The sequence below is a fragment of the Bos mutus genome, chromosome 16 (assembly GCF_027580195.1).
Source record: "Bos mutus isolate GX-2022 chromosome 16, NWIPB_WYAK_1.1, whole genome shotgun sequence".
Lineage (NCBI taxonomy): Eukaryota > Metazoa > Chordata > Mammalia > Artiodactyla > Bovidae > Bos > Bos mutus.
The window spans coordinates 53,497,778-53,524,163 of NC_091632.1; the positions used below are offsets into that span (position 1 = coordinate 53,497,778).

The following is a 26,386-nucleotide window of genomic DNA, read 5'->3' on the forward strand; positions in this document are numbered from 1 at the left end:
TGTTGAAAGCCTTTAGAATTTCTGTCTCAGTTCAGTTGTTCTGTCCAGTTAGAGGGGAATATGCTGTGTCTGATCTGAGCTAAGGGAGGAGGAGTTCTGCCCTGTACTTAAGAGAATGATAAAGAAATATTTGTTAATAAAGAAACCCAATACACTCATCATTCTCATTTGGGCTATACGTCAGAATTTCTCTATTAGATGACCAGTCCCAGGGAAGATGTGTCAGTCCTCCAGCAGTGGATACCCTACACAACAGGCTTATTCATGCTTTCCACATTCAGCACCCATGCTCTTGTTGAAGAGCCACCTCCAGGTCAACTCATATTTTTAATCTTAGCCATGATTGTTAATTCTGACGTTAGGGATGACTTTAGTTAACTAAGACCCAGAAATGAAGAGATGTTACAAATAAGATCATCAAGTGACAGTGTGTTGTAACTGAAAAACTTGAGGACCTCAGCCAACCATGCACCTTATATGGGTAACTCAGTAAAGATAAAGGGCAGACCCATGTGTCTAAATACATTTGATGGGAAAAGATTTAGTGATGATAGACAGCAAGGACTGTGGGTAGAGTTGTTGAGAGAACAAATCAGGTCCTATGGGTGAGATCAGGTGGTTCAAGGAATAAAATCCGTAAACTCCTGCTGTGAAGTATGCCTTTCTAATGAAACCAGAAGGGCTTGGTTTAGCAGGTGCAACTCTCTAAATCCACCAAGCTTGACTGGACATCATTCTCTAACCCTACCCTCCTGATTCCTAAAGGTTTTTTCTTTTAGATTTGCCTTGTGAAAATATGCAACATATAAGGCGTGTTTATAACAGATGGCAAGTGTCTAGATCCCACTTAGAAAGCCTGCGGTGGAGGATGGGAAGATGGGCAGGGTATACAGCAATGAGTAAGGTGTCCTGGAGTCAAGTAGAAATCGAAGTTGCTTATCCCAGTTGAGGAAGTTGAGGACTCCAGTTCTAAAAAGAAGTCAAATTCATAGTTAAATGTATTGCAGAAACCTTCCAGGTGAGTCAGGTGCAAGCTAGAACCACAGAGTTAATAGTCATGATTGTAGAGGTGCTAGTGAAAAATGACATCAAATTGGTTCTCTGATATAGAAGTAAGAAAGCAGAGACCTGACCTTTGAGCTTGTGAGCCCCAAGGGTGAAAGAAAGCAAAGAAAGAAAAAAAAGCTATCAAAGGAGGAAACAGCACAGAGCAGAATAACCAAACTCTACATTTAAAGGGTTATTTCAGATTTAAAATGCAATTGTTTTCAGTTGTAGTAATATTTTAGACTATGTGATTTAGAACCACTAAACTCATCCCCTAAATTACTTTACTTTAGGTGTTCCAAATATCTGTTGGCTGTGATGCTAGTAAATTCATTGCTGTTAAAGGGCAAGTATATTTGCACTTGACTTGTCTTACTCTTTATGTTTTAAAACAAATGTTAAATTAAAGGTAATTACTAGTTATAATATTAGCCTAATGACTGACATGTCCATATGAAATCCATAATAAATTGACAATTTGTTCAAACCAGATTTGTTTTAACTTTTTGCCAAGTCAAATATTACATTTGAATCAGACTAAAAGAGAAAAAGATTTAAACTCTTTCTCTGTTATCAGCATTTTTCTCTGTCTTCCCTTTTCATAAGCCAGTTTCCATCTTTTGCATTACCTCTCTCAGCTCTTCAGTGTAAATTCATTTCCAGAGAAATGAGAGGGAGAAACACTTAACCTCTGTTGTCCATTCTACTCAAACCAGTTATAATTCCATTTCTGTCAGAGAACTACTTATAACCACACAAGAGAAGCCTATTTTCTGCACCTTTTTCCATGGATAAAAGCAAGTCACTTCATAAATAGATTCAAATACTTTTCCATGAGAATGTCTTTTAAAGCAAACCTAACGGAACCGCCAGTGTTTCCTCCAGAGAATCCCAAGATGTGACTTTTATTGAGTTTACTGCGGTTCACAGTGAAGTGCACTGGAACTTGTGTCATCACAGTTCTTTCTTCTAATGGGCGAGAATAAAGGTCAGTGTACACAAAAATTAAGCAGCTGAGTTTGGAATGTAAAATGGAGACAGAAACGCATTGCAGTTCCTTTCCTGCGGTTATGGTGAGGGTGGGGTGACGTTGACACCTATCTAAATCTATTTATAAAGTGATATGTTCTCATCCAAAACAAGTCTATTCATCTGTCATTCTAATAATCGTTTGAGTGCTGAATTGTCATAATTAGTTGCCAGGTAGATAATTAAATATTCCCATCTCATTTAGCAAGGAATTGCATCTCCCATAAACCCTTTTCCAGAAAACACAAAAGCTAACTGATTATAAAGCCTAAAGCATCTTGTTTCTGGGATGGTCTACATCCTTCTCCTCAGAGTATAATCTATGGAGCAGCCCTGGAATCACCTGGGAACTTACTAGAAATGCAGAACCTCAGGTTTCACTTCATACCTGCTGAACCAGAATCTCTATTGTAACTAAATTTCCAGATTAGTAGGGGCATTAAAATTTGAGAATAACTGCTCTAGGCAATATATATATATATATATATATATATATATATATAAAGTCACTCAGTCGTGTCCAACTCTGCGACCCCATGGACTATAGCCTACCAGGCTCCTCTGTCCATTGGATTTTCCAGGCAAGGGTGCTGGAGTGGGTTGCCATTTCCTTCTCCAGGAGATTTTCCTGACCCAGGGATCAAAACCCAGGTCTCCCGCATTGCAGGCAGACGCTTTGCTATCTGAGCTACCAGGGAAGCCCACTCTGAGCAACAGGTTACGAAAATCAATTCCCAGTACCCCTGCATGCAGTATCACTACATGTAGACTTCCTTCTTCAGTGAGATGCAAAGCGACTTGAATCCATCTGTTTCTGGGAGGGTTTAGTGAGCTTTTGTCAGACTAGATTGCTCATCAGAATCACCTGGAGAACATGTCAGAAAACACACATTTCAGGTCCTTTTCCAAATCTCTTAGTCAATGACCCGCTGTTCTGAACCTCTAAAAATGACCTTAATTTCTTGAATTCAGGTTGTGGTGGGCCTAAGTTTTCACAGTCCACAAAGGAGAGCTATGAGCCCCATGATCCTTCTGGCAGGAGAGGTGTTAATGAAAGAGGGCATCTCTTGGGATCAAATTTGAGTTCAGGGTTGGAGGTGGTCCCAGGTTTTAATTTTCTATATAAAATAAACACAATGGTGTCCAGGGTTCCTTCTGAGTTACACTGGAAGCAGTCAGCAAAAATGATCAAATGAATATAACTTACCAAAAACTCTTAATCACTTCATAGACCATGATAGCCTTATGTCTGCATAAACCCTAACTAGAAATTATGTGGATCATTAAAATGGGTCCTTACCTGCACAGCTGAGGCTCTAGTAGCAGTTAGAACTGTGTTTTTAAAAATTATGAAAAATAAAACAGTCCAAAGAAATTTGTCTTTACTTTGATAGATTTTCCACAAATTTTTCACATGTATCAAATATAAGAGGTAAATCAGTATATTTCTAATTCTGGCACCTTCAGAAATGTTTGTGAAAATAGAAATGCTAGGCCCACACACCAATCCCAGAGATTCTAATTCAATAAGTGATGATTCTGTGATACCTTCGAGTTTAAAAATCACTGAGTTAAACAATTAAATCTTTGTGCTAATAAATAAGGAATGATGATATTACAACTTCATTGTATTTTATTTCTTGTAGATTTACTAAAAAAGAATGTCTTCAGCATGATTTTTTTTACATCATTGAACAGTAAGCAATATTTTCTAATGTAAGCATTGACTTGTATATTAATGTACTATCAATAATTTATGATTGAGTGAGTGAGTGAGTGAAGTCGCTCACTCGTGTCCAACTCTTTGCGACCCCGTGGACTGTAGCCCACCAGGCTCCTCCATCCGTGGGATTCTCCAGGCAGGAATACTGGAGTGGGTTGCCATTTCCTTCTCCAGGGGATCTTCCCGACCTAGGGATCGAACCCAGGTCTCCCGCATTGCAGGCAGACGCTTTAACGACACGACTGAGCAACTTCACTCACTCAATTTATGATTAGTTTGTATTTATTCCTATTAGCACCAGTCTTTTCTGATATATGCATTTATTGCTATAAATTTACCTCTAGGCACTGATTTTGCTGACTTCCCTGGTGGCTTAGAGGTTAAAGCATCTGCCCGCAATGCGGGAGACCTGGGTTCGATCCCTGGGTCGGGAAGATGCCCTGGAGAAGGAAATGGCAACCCACTCCAGTGTTCCTGCTTGGAGAATCCCATGGATGGAGGAGCCTGGTGGGCTACAATCCAGGAGGAGCCCTGTGGGCTACAGTCCAGGACTGAGCGACTTCACTCGCTCACTCACAAGTTTTGATAAGTTGTGTTTTCATTTTCATTTAGTTAAGTGTATTTTTTAAACTTCTCTTGAGGGTTCATCTTTGATCCATGTGTTATTTAGAAATGTGTCTTTTAACCTCCACGTATTTTAGGAGTATTTTGTAATTATGGTCATCTATTTGACTTTTTTGTGATACCTCTTTACCTAAGCAAAGTAATGGTTTAAATTTTTTTAAGCTTGAGAAGAGGAAAGATTCTAAGTAACAAAAAAAAATTTTTTTACAGGTCATATCTGAGGGATCGACCATCTAAACCATTGGTAAGAAAACCATAATTCTGTCAATCAGCCAAATATAGAAAATAACTAAAGCATTTTTTCCTCTTCTAGAGAGTAAAATATAATTGGGACAAATATGGCTGCCCATTGAAAGTTGATTTCAGAGAAAAGTTTCACCCTTTGGTTCAACTGTAAGTATATTCTCACTAAAAATTTTAACTCACTTTTGAAAGTTTCAAAATTATGAAAAGAAGCCTAATTAATCATGTATTTAATAATAAATATTTTGAGCACCCAACATATGCATCACTGGGTTTTCAGTGCTAGTTATACAAAATTGGATGATCTGTGGTCCATGCATGAGGGAGGTTACAATTTAGAAGCTGAGGCATAGGTGGGTAAGAGGGTTGAAACTCTTCTCAGGGATGCAGACAGAAGCTAACCCTTGCTTTATCCTCTCTAAACCTCTCCTCAACCTACAGCACCCCTCCCCATTAGGAACTACCTCCCCCTTAATGTTCTCTCCCAGAGACATGCACTCTTCAGCTCAGTTCAATTCAGTTGCTCAGTTGTGTCTGTCTCTTTGCGACACCATGGACTGCAGCACACCAGGCCTCCCTGTCCATCACCAACTCCTGGAGTTTACCCAGACTTATGTCCATTGAGTTGGTGATGCCATCCAACCATCTTATCCTCTGTCGTCCCCTTCTCCTCCTGGCTTCAATCTTTTCCCAGCATCAGGGTCATTTCCAACGAGTCAGCTCTTTGCATCAGGTGGCCAACGTATTGGTGTTTCAGCTTCAACATCAGTCCTTCCAAAGAAAACTTCAGGACTCATCTCCTTTAGGATTGACTGGTTGGATTTCCTCGCAACCGGTCCCTCCAAGGGACTCTCAAGAGTCTTCTCCAACACCACATTTCAAAAGCATCAGTTCTTCAGAGCTCAGCTTTCTTTATAGTCCAACTCTCACATCCATACATGACCACTGGAAAAACCATAGCCTTGACTAGACAGACCTTTGTGGGCAAAGTAATGTCTCTGCTTTTTAATATGCTGTCTAGTTTGATCATAACTTTCCTTCCAAGGAGTAAGTGTCTTTTAATTTTATGGCTGCAGTCACCGTCTGCAGTGATTTTGGAGCCCCCCAAAATAAAGCCAGCTACTGTTTACACTGTTTCCCCATCTATTTGCCATGAAGATGGGACCAGATGCCATGATCTTAGTTTTCTGAATGTTGAGCTTTAAGCCAACTTTTCAGTCTCCTCTTTCACTTTCATCAAGAGGCTCTTTAATTCCTCTTTACTTTCTGCCATAAGGGTGGTGTCAACTGTATATCTGAAGTTATTGATATTTCTCCCAGCAATCTTGATTCCAGCTTGTGCTTCATCCAGCCCAGCGTTTCTCATGATGTACTCTGCATCTAAGTTGAATAAGCAGGGTGACAATATACAGCCTTGATGTACTGCTTTTCCTGTTTGGAACCAGTCTCAAATCATCTCACGTCATCATTATTAAACACCTGTTGTTGTTCAGTGACTTAGTCATGTCCAATTCTTTGTGACCCCATGGACATATGCCATGGAAGCATGCCCCATGGAAGCATGCCAGGCTTCTCTGTCCCTCACCATCTCCCAGAGTTTGACAAAGTTCATGTCCAAAGTTCATGTTTAATCGGTGATTAAACACCTAATTTACAGCAATTACTGTGCTAGGCACTGGGAATTCAAAGATGAGTAAGACAGGATTTCTGCTCTCAAGAATCTGATAAATTAGATGTGAACTAATATGCTAAATGGGACAATAGAAAGGAGTAGATGGGTTGTTGGTACTGAAAAGAAAGGAATCCAATTGAGCTACGGAAGGGAGAGGGGCTCTGCGAAGTGTTCCCAGAGCATTAGAGCTGAGTCACTGAGGCTTAAAGGATAATATTTAGCTGAAGGCAGGGGAGGAAAGAAGTGGGGAAGGTAACAGGGAATTCCACTGAATAAGCCTTGCAAGCAGAAGTGATAGAGGAAGAAATTTCATAGTTCAAGTGGTATAATGTTATTGGAGCACAAAATGAGTCATGATGTGTCAGGAGAAAAGGCCGAGAAACTAGCTAGGGAGAGTCCAGACCATGGAAGGCTTTCTAGCCATTCTTTTTTTTTTTTCCCCCAAAACTTATTTAACCGAAGGAAAATTGCTTCACAATATTGTATTTATCTTTGCCATACATCAACGTGAATCAGCCATAGGTATACATGTGCGTCCCCTCCCTCTTTAACTTCCCTCCTTAACCTCCCCTTCCCATACCTCTAGGTTGTTACAGAGCCCCAGTTTGAGTTCCCTAAGTCATACAGCAAATTCTCCTTGGTTATCTGTTTTACACGTGGTAGCATATATGCTTCCATGTTACTCTCTCCATTCGTCCCACCCTCTCCTTCCTCCCTGTTGCCCATGTCCATAAACATCTGTTCTCTATGTCTGCATCTCCATTGTTGCCCTGTAAATAGGTTTATCAGCACCATCTTTCTAGATTCCATATACATGTGTTAATAAATGATACTTGTTTTTCTCTTTCTGACTTAGTTCACTATAATAAGCTCTAGGTTCATCCATCTCATTAGAACTGACTCAGATGCATTCCCTTTTATGGTTTCTAGCCATTCTTATTGTAGGGTGGCATGATTAAATATTTGCTGTCTCTGAGAGATGTGTAGATTTCAGGGAACCAAGTCTAAGGAAGGAGACCAGGTAGTAAACTGTATTAGTAGTACAGGGAGAAAAAAAAATGATTGAGACAGCAACAAAGACACAGAGGGATCACTTATAAGAAAATCAGTGATAATAACAGGCAGGGCTTGATAACTGGTAGATGAAAGTGATGAGGGAAAGAATAAGGAAGGTGAATAAGTCGAAGCTGGTATCAGTCAGAAGAGATCTTCCACAAGCTTCTACGGCTATTATCTATCCGTCTTCAAGCATCTGTACCCATTAACTCTGGCTGTCTTCCTATCACCATAGATAAAGTATATGGGTATCTAAGGCCTCCATTTGTGAACTGGATCCCTGCCCCCTTTCCTAATTAAGATCACTGTTTCTGAAATTTTCCCTTTTCTCTTGCATAATCAACTTTACCCTACTAGATCATCACACAAATATGCAGTTCTTCCCTTCACTGAAACCAAAACAAAACCAAAAACCCTCCCTTTGTCTCCACTACTCCTCTAGCTACTATACTCGTTGTCATCAGCTCTTCTCCTATCCTCTCCCAGATCTTTCTCAGTCAGGCTTTTACCCCCCACCCCTCCACTGACGTTGCCAGCCAGTGTGGCCAGCGGCCTCCGTATTGCTAACTCAATGGTCAGTTCTCAGGTCTCATCTTACTCTATCTCATTAACAAGAACTGACATGGTTGATCATTTCCTCCTACTTAAAATATCTTCCTTATTGGGATTCCAGGATATCATATTTTCCTGCTTTTCCTGTTACCTCACTGGTAGCTCTTCCTTAATTTCTTAGTTGATTATTTTCTCCATGACTTGTTTTTTTTTTACTTTTTACTTTGCGTTGGGGTATAGCCAATTAACAAACAATGTTGTGATAGTTTCAGGTGAACAGCAAAGGGACTCAGCCATACACATACATGTATCCATTCTCCCCCAAATTCCCCTCCCATCCAGGCTGTCACGTAACATTGAGCAGAGTTCCCTGTGCTATACAGTAGGTCCTTGTTGGTTATCCATTTTAAAATATAGCAGTGTGTACATGTCCATCCCAAACTCCCTACCTATCCCTTTCCCCTATCTTTTTACCCAGCAACCATAAGTTCATTCTCTAAGTCTGCGAGTCTCTTTGTTGTGTAAGTTCATTTGTATCATTTCTTTTTAGATTTCTATATAAGGATGTCATACAGTATTTCTCCTTCTCTGTCTGACTTACTTCACTCACTATGACAATCTCTAGGTCCATCCATGTTGCTGCAAATGGCATTATTTCATTCTTTTTTAATGGCTGAGTAATATCCCACTGCATATATGCACCACATCTTTTTTTATCACTCTATCGAAGGACATTTAGGTTGCTTCCATGTCCTGGCTATTGTAAACAGTGCTGCAATGAATACTGGGTTGCAGGTGTCCTTTCAGAACATGATTTTCTCCAGATATATGCTCAGGAGTGGGATTGCAGGGTCATATGGTAGCTCTATTTTTAGTTTTTTAGGGACTCTCCATACTGTTCTCCATAGTGACTGTACCAATTTACATTCCCACCAACAGCGTAGGAAGGTTCCCTTCTCTCCACACTCTCTCCAGCATTTATTGTTTGTAGATATTTTGAGGATTGCCATTCCGAACTGTGTGAGGGAATACCTCATTGTAGTTTTTATTTGTATTTCTCTAATAATTAGCCATGTTGAGCATCTTTTCATGTGCCTCTTGTTCGTTTGCATGTCTGTCTTCTTTGGAGAAATGTCTTTAGATCTTCCACCCATTTTTTAATTTTTTTTTTTTTTAATATTGAGCTACATGGACTGTGTATATTTTGGAGATTAATCCCTCTTTGGTCACTTCATTTGCAAATTTAGTTTTCTTCCTTTCTGTGGATTATCTTTTCATTTTGTCTGTGGTTTCTTTTGCTGTGCAAAAGCTTTTAAGTTTCATTAGGCCCCATTTGTTTATTTTTATTTCCATTACTCTAGGAAGTGGACCAAAAAAAGAGATCTTTGCTGTGATTTATGTCAGAGAATATTCTCCTTATGTTTTCCTTTAACAGTGTTATAGTATCTGGTCTTATGTTTAGATCTATAATATATCCTGAGTTTATTTTTGTGTAGGGTGTTAGAGAATGTTCTGATTTCATTATTTTACATGTAGCTGTGTAGTTTTCTCAGTACTACTTATTGAAGAGATGGTCTCTTCTCTCTTGTATACTCTTGCCTTTGTCATAGATTAATTAACCATATGGTGAATTGGTTTATTTCTGGGATTTCTATACTGTCTTGATTACCGTAGCTTTGTAGTATAGTCTGAAGTCAGGGAGTTTGATTCCTCCAGCTGTGTTCTTTGGCTATTGCTTTGGCTATTCAGGGGCTTTTGGATTTTCATACAAATTGTAAAAATTTTTGTTCTGATTCTGCAAAAAATGCTATCAGTAACTTGATAGGTATTATATTGAATCTGTAGGTTGCCTTGGGTAGTACAGTCATTTTGACAACATTGATTATTCCAATATTGAACATGATATTGCTCTCCATCTGTTTGTGTCATCTTTGATTTCTTTCACTAGTATCTTATAGTTTTCAGAGGTCTTTTGCCTCCTTAGGTGGGTTTGTTCCTAGGTACTTTATTCTTTTTGATGCAATGGCAATTTTTTAAAATCTGCACTAAATGACATCATAAACAAAGTAAAAAAGACAAGTGGTTGAAATGTTTGTTTTTTATGTCTTTAAGTACAGATTTTTAAGAATTGTGGTAAAATACGGCAAACATTTGGATGAATACCTTACGTAGTTAGACAACAGAATGCCAAATAGCAGTTAAAATGAATGAGCTGTGATACTTGTAAGAGGGAATCAAATGATCAGCCATGAATTCCAGGTTGGGTAGGGAAGGAAGAGAGATCAGGAGGGACCCACTGATGAGGAAAACAGATCAAGAGACTGGAAATTTCTGTGGGTTTATCTCAAAACCTAGTATTGAGTGGAAAAAAAAGTCACCAAAAGATAATTACAGTATAATATCATGTATGTACATTTTCAAACCCATAAATCAATAATATACATGATTTATGGACACATTTATATACAAGTAAAGTACACAACCTGGATGGAAATGATAAATAATAATTTTCACATTAATCTCCGTATATTTGAAATACCTAATTAAAATAAAATAAGCGCCTAAGCTACAGGAGCAAGGTCCATGAAGACAGCTGGGGAAGTAGGATCACAGGCCCGGGTGGCAAGGTTCAAAGGATAATCCATTCTCTGAGACCGGGGCTGCATGTGTGCTCAGTTGCTCAGTCACGTCCAGCTCTTTGCGACCCTATGGACTGTAGCCCACCAGCTTCCTCTGTCCATGGAATTTTCCAGGCAAGAATGCTGGAGTAAGTTGCCATTTCCTCCTCCAGCGAATCTTTCCAACCTAGGGATTGAAACTGAGTCTTGCGTCTCCTGCATTGGCAGGCACAGTCTTCACCGTTATGCCATCTGGGAAGCCCCTGAGATTCGGAGGGAAGAAGTAAAGATGACTAGTTTGGAGATAGGAATGTAGAAGTTGAGCGAGGTCATGTCTGATAGCCCCAGTTTACTTACACCAAGTAGAAAGGAGGGTCATCTGTAAACTGAGAGAAGGGAGGGGTTGAGGAGGGGACTTCAGGAGAATGTCAAAGGTCACTGAGGGTAAAATGAAAAGGAGCTGGCTAAGGGCCTGTAAAAAGATCACTGGACAACAGCAAAGGCACAATTGAGGTAAGATACCATGAGCGGGTCCAATCCTCACACACGCTGAACTTCCCAAGTATCACAAACACAGCTGAAGAAGGCATAGGTAACACCCACGGTTTAGGTTAGACCTTGGATGCGAGGGGAAGAATAACTGAGTGTATCCAGGGTGCTGGTGGGAGACAGCGGGTCAGATGATCAACCATGAGATTGGGCTGAGTGGGAGAGGAAGAGCAGCTGGAAAGGAACTTCTATGCAGCAGAGAAGCAGAGGGGAATAAGGGGAATGGAGTTTGCCTAAGAGGTCAAGGGGCAGGTGCGAGGATGTGAAAGATGGAAAAGGTTGGGGTCAGAAAGTGGCCTTTTAGAGCAGCACTACTTTGGACTATTGCAGCAGTACTTTTCTCTAGGGGTAACCTTTTGTATCTCTGCGACAAGGAATCACTTGATAAAGCTTGTTGACTCCAACTCTCCTAAGATAATTAACCAAATAGTTGAGGTTAAGTACAGTGGGATGGGCTTCCCACGTGGCTCAGTGGTAAGGAATCCGTCTGCCAATTCAGGAGACCTGAGTTCAATCCCTGGGTGGGGAAGATCCCCTGGAGAAGGCAATGGCAACCCACTCCAGTATTCTTGACTGGGAAATCCCCTAGACAGAGGAGCCTAGCAGGCTACAGTCCATGGGGCAGCAAAAGAGTTGGACACAACTTAGTGACTAAACAACTACAGAGGGACAGTCAGATCAATAAGCCTCAGTGTCCAGTTCAACTGGATTATAGCAATACATAGTTAATAACCCAGTATTCAATTAGGTATTTACCAGAAGCAAATTTGGGCGCCTCGAGATAGGGGTGGTCACTAGGAAATTAGCATGTAGTTCAATGGCAACCCACTCCAATATTCTTGCCTGGAAAATCCCATGGACAGATGAGCATGGTAGGCTGCAGTCCATGGGGTCGCTAGGAGTTGGACATGACTGAGCGATTTCACTTTCACTTTCACTTTTCACTTTCATGCATTAGAGAAGGAAATGGCAACCCACTCCAGTGTTCTTGCCTGGAGAATCCCAGGGACGGGGAGCCTGGTGGGCTGCCGTCTATGGGGTCGCACAGAGTCGGACACAACTGAAGCAACTTAGCAGCAGCAGCTAGGTCTCTAGATTATAAAAAATGCCTTACCTTTGTAGAAAATGGCTTAGGAACAAGGTTGGGCAGAATTTTACAGATAAAATAACAGATTCACTATCAAATATTAACAAGAATAAAGCAAGTCTTAGAAGTATGATTCAGCTGGAAATGTCATCCCAGCTGCCTCTTTATTATCAATTCCCATGACAACCCATCCCAAACTAGAATTTGGTGCTACAGAAGCAACCCAGAAGGAACAGAGGGACATAATTGCTCTACTGTGATTCAGGATGTTCAATAGCAGATATTAGGGGTGTTTTAGGGCTACTCAAGATTTATTTAATCAGATATGGTAAGACACACAGACATGGGAATGACTGTCATGAAGGAAGAAGTTTATTATAAATAACAATCCCAAGAAACAGGAGGCACAGCACATCATGTAGGACCTCGTGCGGAAGCACCAGGACCTGTCAGGAGAGGGAGTGAGGGGAAGACAGAGCTAAGTCTTTACTGTGTTTTCTGTAGGAAGGAATGGAAGAGACAGGGTAAGCAGGTTAGAATTGGCTATTTTGAGTAATTTCAGTGGGCTCTGGGCAGTCTAGCTGTCTAGTACCTCGTCTTGGGGTGATTAAAGCAGGTGGATGGAGAGTGGGCCAGTGTGACAACTCATAAAGGAGGTGGGTTCTGGGTGGGCTACAGACTGTGGGGCTTCCAGAGTTGGACATCTATGGAAGGACAATCCGAGCTGAGATCAGTAAGCCTCAGTGTCCAGGGTTCTGGGTTGGTTGGTTTGTGTATGAAAGGCATTCCTGGTTTACCAGGAATTAACCCTGGGTAGGGCAGTCCCTCCAAGGTAAGCAAGTCCCCACATATTAAGCACCACTTTTCAGAAAGTAAAAGACATGATTAATATGATGAGCTATCTGGAGTGAGCACACAGGATTGTAAACGTATGTCTAATGGATCAATAGAGAGCTCTCTCCTTCCCAGTTCCAAAAGTGGGACTGCCGTAGTGGAGAAGTTACAAATTGTAGGGAAGAGTTACAAAATGTAGTAACATTCATTAGTCTCTGGGGTTTGATTAGTGTTATATCTTACATTAACAAACTGTAATGAAAATAAGCCGTGCTTACACGGGCAAGTATTTTTGCCTGGTATTCTCAATGAAATGAATAGAACATTAAAGATTATTATAAACCCAGAAAGCACGGGTTATGCAATTCATTGTTATTGCCACTAGATGACACTGTAGCTTCTTGCTTATCATGAGTGTCAACCGATGCCTGCTCAAGAGTTAAGATCTTTTTTATTTAAATCACATATATATTTTTTTTTGGTAGAAATGTAAGCATTTTTAATTGTATGAAGGTACACATTAAAAAAGATAATATTCGTGATTAAAATTGAATATCAAAGGAATGGTGGGGGTGGAGGAACAGGAAATATGATTTTATGATTTTTGATTGTTCTTGGGCTTCCCTGATAGCTTAGTAGATAAAGAATCCACCTGCAATGCAGGAGACCCCGATTCGATTCCTGGGTCGGGAATATCCACTGGAGAAGGGATAAAATACTCACTCCAATATTCTTGGGCTTCCCTTGTAACTCAGCTGGTAAAGAATCTGCCTGCAATGTGGGAGACCTGGGTTCAGTCCCTGGGTTGGGAAGATCCCCTGGCAAAGGGAAAGGCTACCCACTCCAGTATTCTGGCCTGCAGACTTGCAAAGAGTCAGATACGACTGAGCAACTTTCACTTTCACTCACCTCATCAATATATGGTTGCAACTGTTTTCAAAAATAAAAAATTTCTGCTTCGTTACTATTAGTTTTGAGAGCTGAAGGAAGCCTACACAGTAGGTACTTTATAGATAAGAAAATTGAGGCTTCAAGAGTTTAAGTAATTTCTGCAGGATCACAAAGCTTAGTGATAAAGACAGGATTTAACCCTAAGCCCATCTATCTTAAAATCTGGAGCTCTTAACTCTTCTACGCTAAACTGTTATTTTGTGTTTCAGATACAATGACAATGGTTATGTTGAAGATGTTGAAGTAAATTTCATAGTGTGGGAAATACATGGCAGGGATGACTATAGCTTTAATAATACTATGAAGAAGGTATGACATTTTTGGATTTAAATAGAATTTAGCATGCAAAATTAGACAAGTCTTTCTATTTTAAATCAATGTATAAGTTATCTAAGGAAAACAGAACAAGTCAGCTGTAGGCAGGGGAAAAAAAATACTACCTCTGTGTTAAATTCTATGACTACTATAATTCATTTATGAGAAAAGAAATCAGTGTCACATAGAGCAAAAGGGGTCAGAAAAGGTAATGTTTATAGTAGGATGATGCAATTAGTACTATTTTATTTTCTCTCCACATAGTATTTAATGTTTGATTATTTATGGGTCTGCCTTTGGCTTTCGGCCAATCATCATATTCATGCTAAATCAAATGGATACACTGTAGGCTTCATCTCACTGGATTTGTTTGCAGCATTTGACCCATTGACCTTGGCTTCACGGTCACCACGCTCTCCTCTCCTGGCTTTCCTTCATCCTCAGTGACTGGTGAGCCTCCGCCTCCACAGTGAATCCCTCTCATTCTGCCTGTTCACTTTGCAGGCCACGGCAGAAAGGCCTGACTACTAAGACCAGCACACTTCACTCATCCCTGCTGTGTGGGGCTTTCTGTCCTGGAGGGCTGCCCATCACGACGGAGCGTGAACAGCCTTGACTCCTGAGATTTGTCAGAGATGTCAAACAAAACCAGGATGTCTCCTTCCAAATTAACTTTCTCATCTATCAGAGACCCTCATTCGCCAAGAAATAGAACCTGCCCAGGTGGCAACCAAGAGACAAGAGTTCTACCGGCTACCCCCTCCACATTACTATAATTATTTGAGCAAAGAAATCCATCCCATCATACATTCCTCCCATACTTGTTCAGGGTCCAATATGTACGGTTTGGGGGCCTATTTCCTCCTCACAGTCTCACCCCTATACTATTCTATCCTTCTTAGACCTTGGCTAAGTTTTCCATTACTCTTTACCACCTCAAACCTTTCTAACATACCTTAAGATTAAAAACCCTAGATCCGTCTTCAACAAACATTCCTCAGAGAATACAATTATCCCCATGTTTCTATCAAACCAAGGGTACTCTTTCTCTTACCCTATATTCTTAAGGAATGAAGAATTTACATTCTTCCTAATTCACAGTATCATTTCCAGATCATTATCTCCTCCCCTGAGTAAAACACAATTCAATGCTTCTATCATCCAGTTGTTACCTACCCCATCCCTACTTGCTGACATATACTTGGTTACTTGATTATTTCTCCCTTGTCCTCAAAACAATTACAATTCTGCCAGCCACCATGTAGGGTTATTGCTGGAAAGAAGCCAGCTTTCTAAACAGAGACTACATTTCCCAGCCTCATTTGCCACTAAGTGGGGCCATGCTTCTTAACACTGGAATATGAGCAGAAGTTATACGTGTCCAGGAAGAAGTGCTCAAGAACTTCACATGATCCTCCATGCTTCCCATCTTCCTTCACATGTCAATATAGTATAGCGACAATCAAAGATGAGAACTGGATGAAAGAGACAGGGAACTTTAAGAAGCCATTAGATTTTAAAAGTCTGAGTTTTTAATTCACTTCTTTGAGGAGAATCACCCATAGGAGTCACTGCCAGGAACATCTGCACTGGACTATGTGTGATCAAGAATTAAACATTTCATGTATAAAACCCCTGAAAACCAGGGCTACTATTGAAGCAAAGCACACTAATGTAGCTCCCTCTATTAAAATTACATTTCAATGTAAATATTTTAGTCTCTGACCTCACCCCTCAACCCTGTAGCCTCTCACTTTTTCTCACACACTCTAGATATCCACTATATTGAGCCTTCTGCTTTCTTCCTCTCTACTTCTCCCATTTTTCTTCTCTTCATTTCCTATCTAACTTGAATTCCATGGTTCAGTCCTCCAGCTACTGTCTTGCCAAGTCATATGTCACTTTCCTCAGTATTATTCTCATTCAGTGTTATAGCAAATTTAAACATCTATCTTTCTGCCTTATCCATGCCTGATTCTGAGCTGCTGATCAGTTCTACAAAAAAGAAATTAAAACTGCAATAATTGAAATTAGGAACTCAACTGTTGGGAGTGATGACTGAAAATAGAATTAGTCATCTAGAGGAGAGATCAGAGGGAAATATCCAGAATTACACACAGAGAGATAAACTGATTTCAAATATAGGAAAAAACATAAAGGAGATCTTCAATGCTAAGCTCTAAGAACTGGAATCCTTAAAAAAAAAGTGCTGCTCAGAAGCAACATTTTCCAAAACTGATGAAAGACATCAAAGCGTAGAAAAAGTAATCCGCGTCTAGAAACACCACAGGAAAATTTCTAAAATCAAAAGCAAAGGGAAAAATCTTTAAAGTAGAGCAAAAAAGATAAGTTACCTTCAAAAAAGCAACTGTAAGGTTTAAAGCTAATTTCTCAATAGAAACAATAAAAGCCAGAAGTCTTTGAACAAAACTATTTTAAGCTACTGAAAGAAAATAATTTCAAACCTAAAATTCTGAATACAAAGGGAATAGCATTTAAAACATGAAACTTAACAACAGATAAGTCTTTAAAAATACATGAAATTAAAAGAGGAAAGAAATTTAAGTAAAAAAGAAATGAAGAATGAAACAAAAATGATTTGAGAGAAAGTGACAAATATTGAGGCTAGGCAAAGAAGATTCGATCTATGGATAAATGGAATTCCTGGAAAAGAGAACCAAAGCAAAGGAAGAAAACCAATACTAATAATTCAACAAAACATCTCCCCACCCAAGAAAAAATATTTGAAGCTTCTTATTGAAAGAGCATACCATATAATTGAGAACAGCAAATCAGAATAGCCAACCTATGTGTGCTTTATAAACACTCTTCCAGAGTATTGAGGTGGGAGGAAGCACTTTCAATTCATTTTGCAAATCCAGGAGGACTTGATGAGGGCCTTAAAAGAAGAGAATTATGAGCTAATCTCATTCATGATCATAGATACAAATCACCTGAACAAAATACTAGCATATCAAATACAGCAGCTTATTAAAAAATAATGCCAAGTTTTCTTTATTTCATAAATTAAGGCTTGAGGATATCACTTGGCAGTCAAAGTAATCTAGTATATTAACAGAATAAAGAAAAAAAGACAATTATTACAACAGTTGATGAAAAGTCATTTGATTAAAAATTTATTGACTTCCATGGTGGCAAGGAGTCCACCTGCCAATGCAGGAGACATGGGTTTTTGATCCCTGACCTGGGAGAATCCCATATACCACAGAGCAACTAAGCCCGTGAGCCACAACTATTGAGCCTGTACTCTAGAGCCCAGGAGTCTCAACTACTGAGGCCACATGCCGCAGCTACTGAAGCCCATGCACCCTAGAGCCCAGGCTCTGCAACAAGAGAAGCCACTGCAAAGAGACGCCTGTGCACTGCAACTAGCGAGCAGCCCCACTTGCCACAACTGGAGAAAAGACCATGCAGCAACAAAGACCCAGCATGGCCAAACAAATGTTTAATAAAATTTACTAAAAATACATCATCCATATATAACACTACTTTAAAAATAAATCTTGTAAAATTGTAAATAAATAGTACTTCTTTAAAATGTGGATACAAAAAACCCTGTATAAAACATCATGATGCTGTGCTTAGTTGCTCAGTCGTGTCCGACTCTTTGCAACCCCATGGGCTGTAGCCCACCAGGTTCCTCCATCCATGCGGATTCTCCAGGCAAGAATACTTGAGTGGGTTGCCATGCCCTCCTCCAGCGGATCTTCCCAACCCAGGGATTGAACCCAGGTCTCCTGCATTGCAGGTGGATTCTTTACTGTCTGAGCCACCAAGGAAGTCCAAGAAACTGGAGTGGGTACCCTATCCCTTCTCTAGGGGAACTTCCTGACCCAGGAATTGAACTGGGGTCTCCTGCATTGTAGGCAGATTCTTGACCAGCTGAGCTACCTGGGAAGCCCATAAAACATCATACTTAATGGTAAAAATGTGAAAGCCTTCCCTCTGAAATCCGGAATGAAACAAAGAGGCCTGTTTTAACCATTTCTATAAACATTGTTCCATATGTTTATCATAAGGTAAAAAATAAGCAATAAAAATAAAAGTATAACGGTTGGAAAGGAAGAAATACAATTGTCATATTCACAGATAACATGATTGTTCATCTGGAACAATTAAAATTAATAACTGAGTTTAAGAAGTTGTCTCTGTACAAGATCAATATACAAAAGTCCATTGTTTTTCTATATATCAGCAAACATTTAAATAATTAAAAATTAGATGTATAATTTCCAATGGCACTAATTAAATACTTAGAAATATATTGACATGCAAAACATATATATATATATATAATCTTTATGTATATATATAATCTTTATGTATATATATAATCTTTCTGTGTATATAAAATCTTTTGACAGAGCGGTTGTTTGAATGAAGCTCAAACATGGAATTCAATGATCGAGCTTAACAAGCACCTCCCATTAGAAGAAGTCTGGGGACCTGAGGTAAGAAAAACATTACCTTGTAAATTATTTATTTACAATAAGTAACTTGTCATTTTAGTATTAATAAGTGCTTAAAGAAAATATTTTGGGTTTAAGTTTGATTTTGTAAATCAAATCCAGTTTTTATGTTCTATTCTAAAATGTTTCATCTTAATTCTGTTTGATCTTCTGTTGCTCTGCATTACTAACAATTTTGTTTTAATTTTCTCTTCTGAAAATCTATCTGCAGATTATTAAATATCTGAAACACATGTTATAGCACTAAGACTGAATCTTTCTAAAGAATGCCTGACATTTCAATTCTTATATAACTAAAAGATCTTTTCAGAATGCCAATTACCATACTGTTTTCAATTTTTTTCAATTGAATTTTCTTAAATTGCAATTATTTTATTTGGCAAATCAAATCATATCTCATGAATAACATGTGACATAGAAGGTAACTCAGCCTTTACAATGTAAACCCTACAATAAGAATATTATTTTTGCTTCTCCAGCAGAATCTATACATGTCCAGACGGAGATGAACAATGTGTATTTTCCTCTATATTCCCAACTCCAAACCATCCATTTTCTACCTGTCACTCCCGTCTGCCCAGTAACATGATTCTAGGAGCTTTACTCCAACAATCCTTTGAACAGTTCTTCCAACTCAATATAACCTTCAACTCACTGGTCCTACCACCCTCACCACACCCCCAGTTCTCTTTTCCCTTTTTATTTTAAATTCCACAGTCAATAATCATATCACTCTATTAATATATACCCTCAATTCCTTTGCTCCCCTCTCACTTCTTTACATTTCTATAGCTAACCACATCCCTGGTTAAATTCAACTATCCACCTTAGCACCTGACTGTGGTCAGAGAAAAACCCTTGCTGACTTGCTTCACTTTCACGATTAAAATGGTCCCACAATACTGCCCAGCAACTATTACTGTATTTCTTCATCTTGTTCCTTCTCCCCATCTCACAAATAGCTATTGCAGGCTTTCTCCTCTCTCTTTAAATCTCCAGCAACTCTTTCCCCATCCTCATTCTTACATAATGAACTTGCTTCCTACTCCACCAAGAAAATTATGGTAGTTATTAAAATCTGGTGCAAGACCCTTTTATCTAATTTTATATAGAGAAGCACATATTTTAAAACATGAAATATGTTGCCCTATTGTTTTTTTTTAATTTTATTTTTAAACTTTACACAATTGTATTAGTTTTGCCCTATTGTTTTTAATATTTTGTTTGTTTTTAATATTTTGACAGCTATAATTCCTTATAACTAGTTTCCCTTGTAATGCAACCTGTGTTACATTATGCTTTTAAAAACATTATTGTGAGAGGGGCCCACAGTAGTTCATAGGCTTCACCAGATTGCCAAAGGGGTCCATATAAAAATAAAATAAGATAAAATTTTTATTTATTTGGACTTCCCTGGTGGCTCAGATGGTAAAGAGTCTGCCTACAATGTGGGAGACCTGGGTTCAATCCCTGAGTCGGGAAGATCTGGAGAAGGAAATGGCAACCCACTCCAGTATTCTTGCCTGGAAAATCCCATGGATGGAGAAGCCTGGTAGGCTACAGTCCATGGAGTCGCAAAAAGTCAGACACAACAGAGCTACTTCACTTTCACAACTTTATTTATATTTTAAAATCTATATTTATATATTTATACACACTCACTATGAGGTTAGGAACCTCTGATATAGATTAAAAAAAAGAAAAGGACTAAATCTTGGATCATTTCAATATTTAGAGATGGAGTACATGAGGAGTGGCAAAGAAGGTAAAGGGCATCCCAGGTGGCGCTAGTGGTAAAGAACCCACCCGCCAGTGCAGGAGACATAAGAGACATGGGTTCCATTCTTGGGTTGGGAAGATCCCCTGGAGAAGGGCATGGCAATCCACTCCAGTATTCTTGCCTGGAGAATCCCATGGACAAAGGAGCCCGGTTGGCTATAGTGCATAGGGTTGCACAGAGTCAGACACAACAGAAGCAACTTAGCACACATGCACAAAAAGGAGGTAAAAAAGGAATAATCCAAGAAGCAAGAGAAAATCCAGGCAAATACGATGTTCTGGACTTCCTATTAATCATGTCTCCGCAGAAGTAGGGAGGGATGAACTGTGCTAAATTCACTATTAAAATAGGTCAACTATGATGATGACTGAAAAAAATGATTATTTACTTCAGTAACATAGAGATAACTTTGACAGGATGAATTTTGGTAGGATAATGAGAGACAAAACCTTACTGAAGTGGGTTTAATTAGCAAGGGAAAAAAAGAGTTCAAAGCAGCAAGAACAGACATCTCTGCAAAGGAGTTTTGTAGTAAAGAAGAGAAATAGTGTAGTAGCTGGAGAGCAGTGGGTGAAGAAAAAATTTTCTTCTTTTAATAGTTGAGAGACATAACCACATATTGACCGATGGGAATATTCCAACAAAAGAGAAAACTGATAATGCTTCAAATTTAACATGTCAGAAACTGAGCTTTTGATATCCACCCTCCAAACGTACTCCTCTAGTATTCTTCCCTACCTCAGTTAATAGAAATCCCATCCTCCCAGTTTGGTCAGGATAAAAGCCTCTGCATGTCATCTTATGGTCCACATTTGGTCCTTCAGTAAATCTTATTGGCTCTTTCTTCAAAATGTATTCAGATTTGGTCACCACCCTATTTCAAGCCACAATCACCAACCATCTGGGATATAATCACAGCATCCTAACTGGTCTCCCTGCTTCAGCCTTGCCCACCATGAGTCTATCCACAACATAGCACCAAGCATGATGCTACCAAAACATAAATCAGAACATGCCACTCTTCTGCTCAAAAACCAAGCAGTGGTTCTCATATCACTTAGAGTTATGACAAAGCCAACAGGACTTGCTGTATTGCATCCCCTTCCAACCCCCATCATGACTAGCTAACACCTTTCTTCAGGTCTTTACTTAAAAATCAATTAGTCAGTGAAGATTTCCCTGGCCACCCCACTGAAAAATTTAAACATCACCCCATGACAGTTCCTATCTCCCTCCCCTATTTTCTTAAATGTCATTAGCATTTATAACTCCCTGATACATTACATAGTCTACTTATTTGTCTTATACATTATCTGACTCCCCAACTAAGATGTAGGCTCCATAAGGGAAGGGAATTTTGTTTGTTGTTTTCACTGGCATCTGACCCATTACAGGTGCTCAGTATATATTTGTGAAGCCAATTAATTAATTATAGGTCACCTATCTATTATAAGGAGTATTATTATTCAGCTATTTAAAAATCAAAAGGAATTAAACTAGTAATAGAATCAGTTAAAAACAAAACTTACCCTTCTAACTTCTTACTGACGGACATCCAAGAATCTGGGTTTGAAGATAGATGTAGGTGATACTCTGGCTCAAAATCTCACAAAGGGCACCCAAATGTTATAAGATATGATAAAATAACATAGTCCTAGGAAGCAACGAGCTACCTGATAACTAGCATTCAAGTAGCTCACCTCAATCAGTATGATACAGTACTGTTGGTATTTAGTTGCTAAGTCGTGTCTGACTCTTTTGCAACCCCATGGACTGTAGCCCACCAGGCTCCTCTGTCCATGGGACTTCCCAGTGGGTTGCCATTTCCTTCTCCAAGGGATCTTCCCAACCCAGGGACTGGACTGGTGTTTCCTGCATTGGCAGGCTGATTCTTTACCACTGAGCCACCAGGGAAGCCCCAGTACAGTGCAGTACTTCTCAAATTTTAGAATTACGTAGAGGCGACATCAGAATCACCTAGAGGACTTGCTAAAACAGATCTCCAGGTCCTACCTCCAAAGTTTCTGATTCATCAGATCTGGGGCTAAGCCCCCAAATTTGTATTTCTAACAAGTTCCCAAGTGATGCTGATCTGGGGACCACATTCTAGAAACATTGAAATAGTGGCTTACATTCTATAAAGAATTCTGAAGTGCCCACACCAGGCCTTAAGTGTTCAATTCTACCATATGAGAAACAAAAATCTCACCATTGAAAGGATGGATTCAGTCTGGAGTTTGAATATAAGAGAAGGCAGGTACCTGCAAAGACTAGTTATGTCCTAGTGAGTAAGGCTATGCTGACTAAAGAGTGTCACGACTTATTTATTCAACATGGCAATCAGAGGTACTGTCTTCCTGAAACATATTCCTGAAATGAAATAGCCTTCCAGTTCTTAGAGCTGCACTAGTTCCTGCATAGTCCTGGTTCTATAAGGATGAATGACATTTGTACAAAAACCTGGGAAGTAGCTTACAGACTGTAATTTCTCAAGAGAAAATCTGAAGGACTCACAAACAAAGGTGGTATTTTCATAGGTTCTTCCAAGTTAATGTTAGAGTTTGAGAAGGAAAGGGAGAATGTGGATCATGAATGGCTAGCTATATACTTAATAACTCAGGGTGTGAGCTGAGTTTCTGGACATGACTCTACAGTAATCCAAGAAGTCCTTGGCTAAAAATGAATAGTAATTCATGAGGCCAGGAACTATATGAACTGTTACTGATTATCATCAAAACCAAGTAGAGTTAAAGTACACAATATCTGCATATTGAAAATTGTCAAAATGTAGGAATAATGTGAAGAAAAGCCCAAGAAATAATTACCACTTGAATAAATCAAATGGGAGTTACTCATTCAAAAGCTATAGAAAGAATTCAGCCACAGTGAGAATGCATGACAAAGAGATGAGCAACACTCTAAGTAGGGTGTAAAAGCATACAGGATCTACAAGTATCCAGAAGAAATACCATGTATTATTTTAGGATTTTATTTTCTAAGCATAGCTTTAATAAAGTGACTTTAAAAAAATATAGTGTCTATGCTTTTAAAAAGGGGAACAAGAGATAAACAAATAATCTTTCCAGTTTGTATCTTGAGACCCACAGAGAGACAGTAGTGGTAAATGGGCATAAATAAAACTCCTAGGGGAAGATTTTGAGAGAGCTGATTCTTAGGTAGGTCGATAAGAAGTACAGGGCCCTCAAGGAAGGAGTCCAGGGCTCTCTAGGAGGAGAAAAGGGACAAACTTTTTTTCCCTACATTCCTTAGTCTTAGTCACTTATTTTTTTAAGCCCAGAGCTAATAATAACACAACAAAACTCATCTTGCTCAAGGGTATGTTTTTCCTTAAGCTCTGTATTAATGATTATATAATAATAATGTATCCTGTTTGAGGACATGTTTCTCCTTAACAAGAACCTTCTGACTAATCTTGTTATATTAAAATGTATGTTGTGGGAGTCAGTCTGGTAAGACCTTTCTATTGTTAGTTCTAATCTTGTTAATTTAAGATGTATTGTTATGGGAGTGAGTCTGGTAAAAGTATATAAGGCCTTCATAACACTAGCTAGTGGGGCACTTTCTGTCCCCCTTCTAATGTTTATGTCAGAAGCTTTCTCTGTCCCTTTTTTTACTTTAGTGAAAAAAGTGAAATCGCTCAGTCGTATCCAACTCCTTGTGAGGCCTAGACTATAGCCTACCAGGCCCCTCTGTCCATGGGATTTTCCAGGCAATAGTACTAGAGTGGATTGCCATTTCCTTCTCCAGGGGATCCTCCCAACCCAGGGCTCGAACCCAGGTCTCCCGCATTGTAGACAGATGCTTTAACCATCTGAGCCACCAGGGAAGTCCTTTTACTTTAGTAAAACTCTGCTACACAAAACTTTGGGTGATCAAACCTGGTCCCTGGTCCCAAAGCTAAATCTTCTTTGGAGATCACAAATCTGACATCATTCACAGAAAGCTATCAATTTAACTACTATTGAATCCATACCTTATAATCAAAATTGTCTCTGTCCCTAAATTAAGTATCCATGAAGGATTTTGTACTTTTTAGATTTAGGGAAATAAAATACTTACAGATTCTCAACAACCTAATTTATTATTATTTGCAAATAAAGTATTTGCTTTCACTAAGCTTCACTTTTAATCAGACTTAACCCAAGATAGCCTCTAAAAATACTATTAATATACATCACTAAAATGATAGAAAAGATGGGAATAATTATTATATCTTTAAATAATTTTCCAAAATAAACATATTGGAATATAATTTTGTTTATAAAATTCAAATAATGACCTTAAGTTTTTTGTTTTCTATTCAGAACTATAAGCATTGTTTTTCTTATGCTATTGGAAAACCAGGAGATTTAACTCAACCATATGAGATTATCAACAAGTCTAACCATAACCATTTGGTTTGGCCCTTGGACCATTCTGGAATGTATGTGTTTCGTGTGAAGATCCTGGATCCAAACTATAGGTGAATATAAATGTTCCATTATAATAGGTTTAGCATTCAGTTCAGTTCAGTTCAGTCGCTCAGTCGTGTCCGACTCTTTGAGACCCCATGAACCGCAGCATGCCAGGCCTCCCTGTCCATCACCAGCTCCTGGAGTCCACCCAAACCCATGTCCATTGTGTTGGTGATGCCATCCAACCATCTCATCCTCTGTCGTCCCCTTCTCCTCCCTCCCTCAATCTTTCCCAGCATCAGAGTCTTTTCAAATGAGTCAGCTCTCCGCATCAGGTGGCCAAAGTATTGGAGTTTCAGCTTCAACATCAGTCCCTCCAAGGAACACCCAGGACTGATCTCCTTTAGGATGGACTGGTTGGATCTCCTTGCAGTCCAAGGGACTCTCAAGAGAATTCTCCAACACCACAGTTCAAAAGCATCAATTCTTCTGTGCTCAGCTTTCTTTATAGTCCAACTCTCACATCTATACATGACTACTGGAAAAACCATAGCCTTGACTAGACTGACCTTTATGGGCAAAGTAATGTCTCTGCTTTTTAATATGCTATCTAGGTTGGTCATAACTTTCCTTCCAAGGAGCAAGCATCTTTTAATTTCATGGCTACAATCACCATCCACAGTGATTTTGGAGCCCAGAAAAATAGTCAGCCACTGTTTCCACTGTTAGTTTCTAAAAATTACATTTTTATTTTCTTGATTTAATTTGCTATCACCCAGCTATCCAATTACAGGCATACCTCATTTTATTGTGCTTTGCTTTACTGTACTTCAAAGATGCTGCATTGAAGGTTTGTAGCAACCCTTGGTCAGTGAGGTTTATCGGTGCCATTTGTCCAACAGCATTTGCTCACTTCATGTCTCTGTGTCACATTTTAGTAATTCTTGCAATATTTCAAACCCCCCCACCAACAAAAAGATTATGATTTATTGAAGGCTCTGATGACGGTTAGCATTTTTGAGAAATAAAGTATTTTTTAATTAAGGGAAGTACATTCTTTTTTTAGACATAATGCTATTGCACACCTAATAGACTACGGTATAGTGTAAACGTAACTTTTATATGCACTGGGAAACCAAAAACTTGGTGTGACTCGCTTTATTGCAGTGTTTACTTTATTGTGGTGGTTTGAACCTGAACCCACAATATCACTGAAGTATTCGTGTCATATTTGCTTTTTCATTTTGGAGCAGTCATGTTAAACATTCTGTGGCAGTAAGAGATAGGATTTCACGTTCAACATAATCTATTCACAGTTAACATTCTGAGTTCTTTACTATGTTTCATTGCTACGATAGATGCAAAATAGAGCATAAGGATAATCTCAGCCTTCACGATGCT

General features: G+C 39.1%; 1 protein-coding gene across 1 annotated transcript in view; it reads left to right on the forward strand.

The window, feature by feature from the left end:
• Positions 1–26,386, forward strand: part of CATSPERE (catsper channel auxiliary subunit epsilon) — a 160,491-nt gene that overhangs the window by 118,289 nt on the left and 15,816 nt on the right. Inside the window, exons 14-20 of the mRNA XM_070384408.1 lie at positions 1,341–1,393; positions 3,723–3,773; positions 4,634–4,667; positions 4,737–4,816; positions 14,195–14,294; positions 18,686–18,772; positions 24,896–25,053. Coding sequence (XP_070240509.1) covers positions 1,341–1,393; positions 3,723–3,773; positions 4,634–4,667; positions 4,737–4,816; positions 14,195–14,294; positions 18,686–18,772; positions 24,896–25,053 — 563 coding nt within the window. The remainder of the gene's footprint in view (positions 1–1,340; positions 1,394–3,722; positions 3,774–4,633; positions 4,668–4,736; positions 4,817–14,194; positions 14,295–18,685; positions 18,773–24,895; positions 25,054–26,386) is intronic.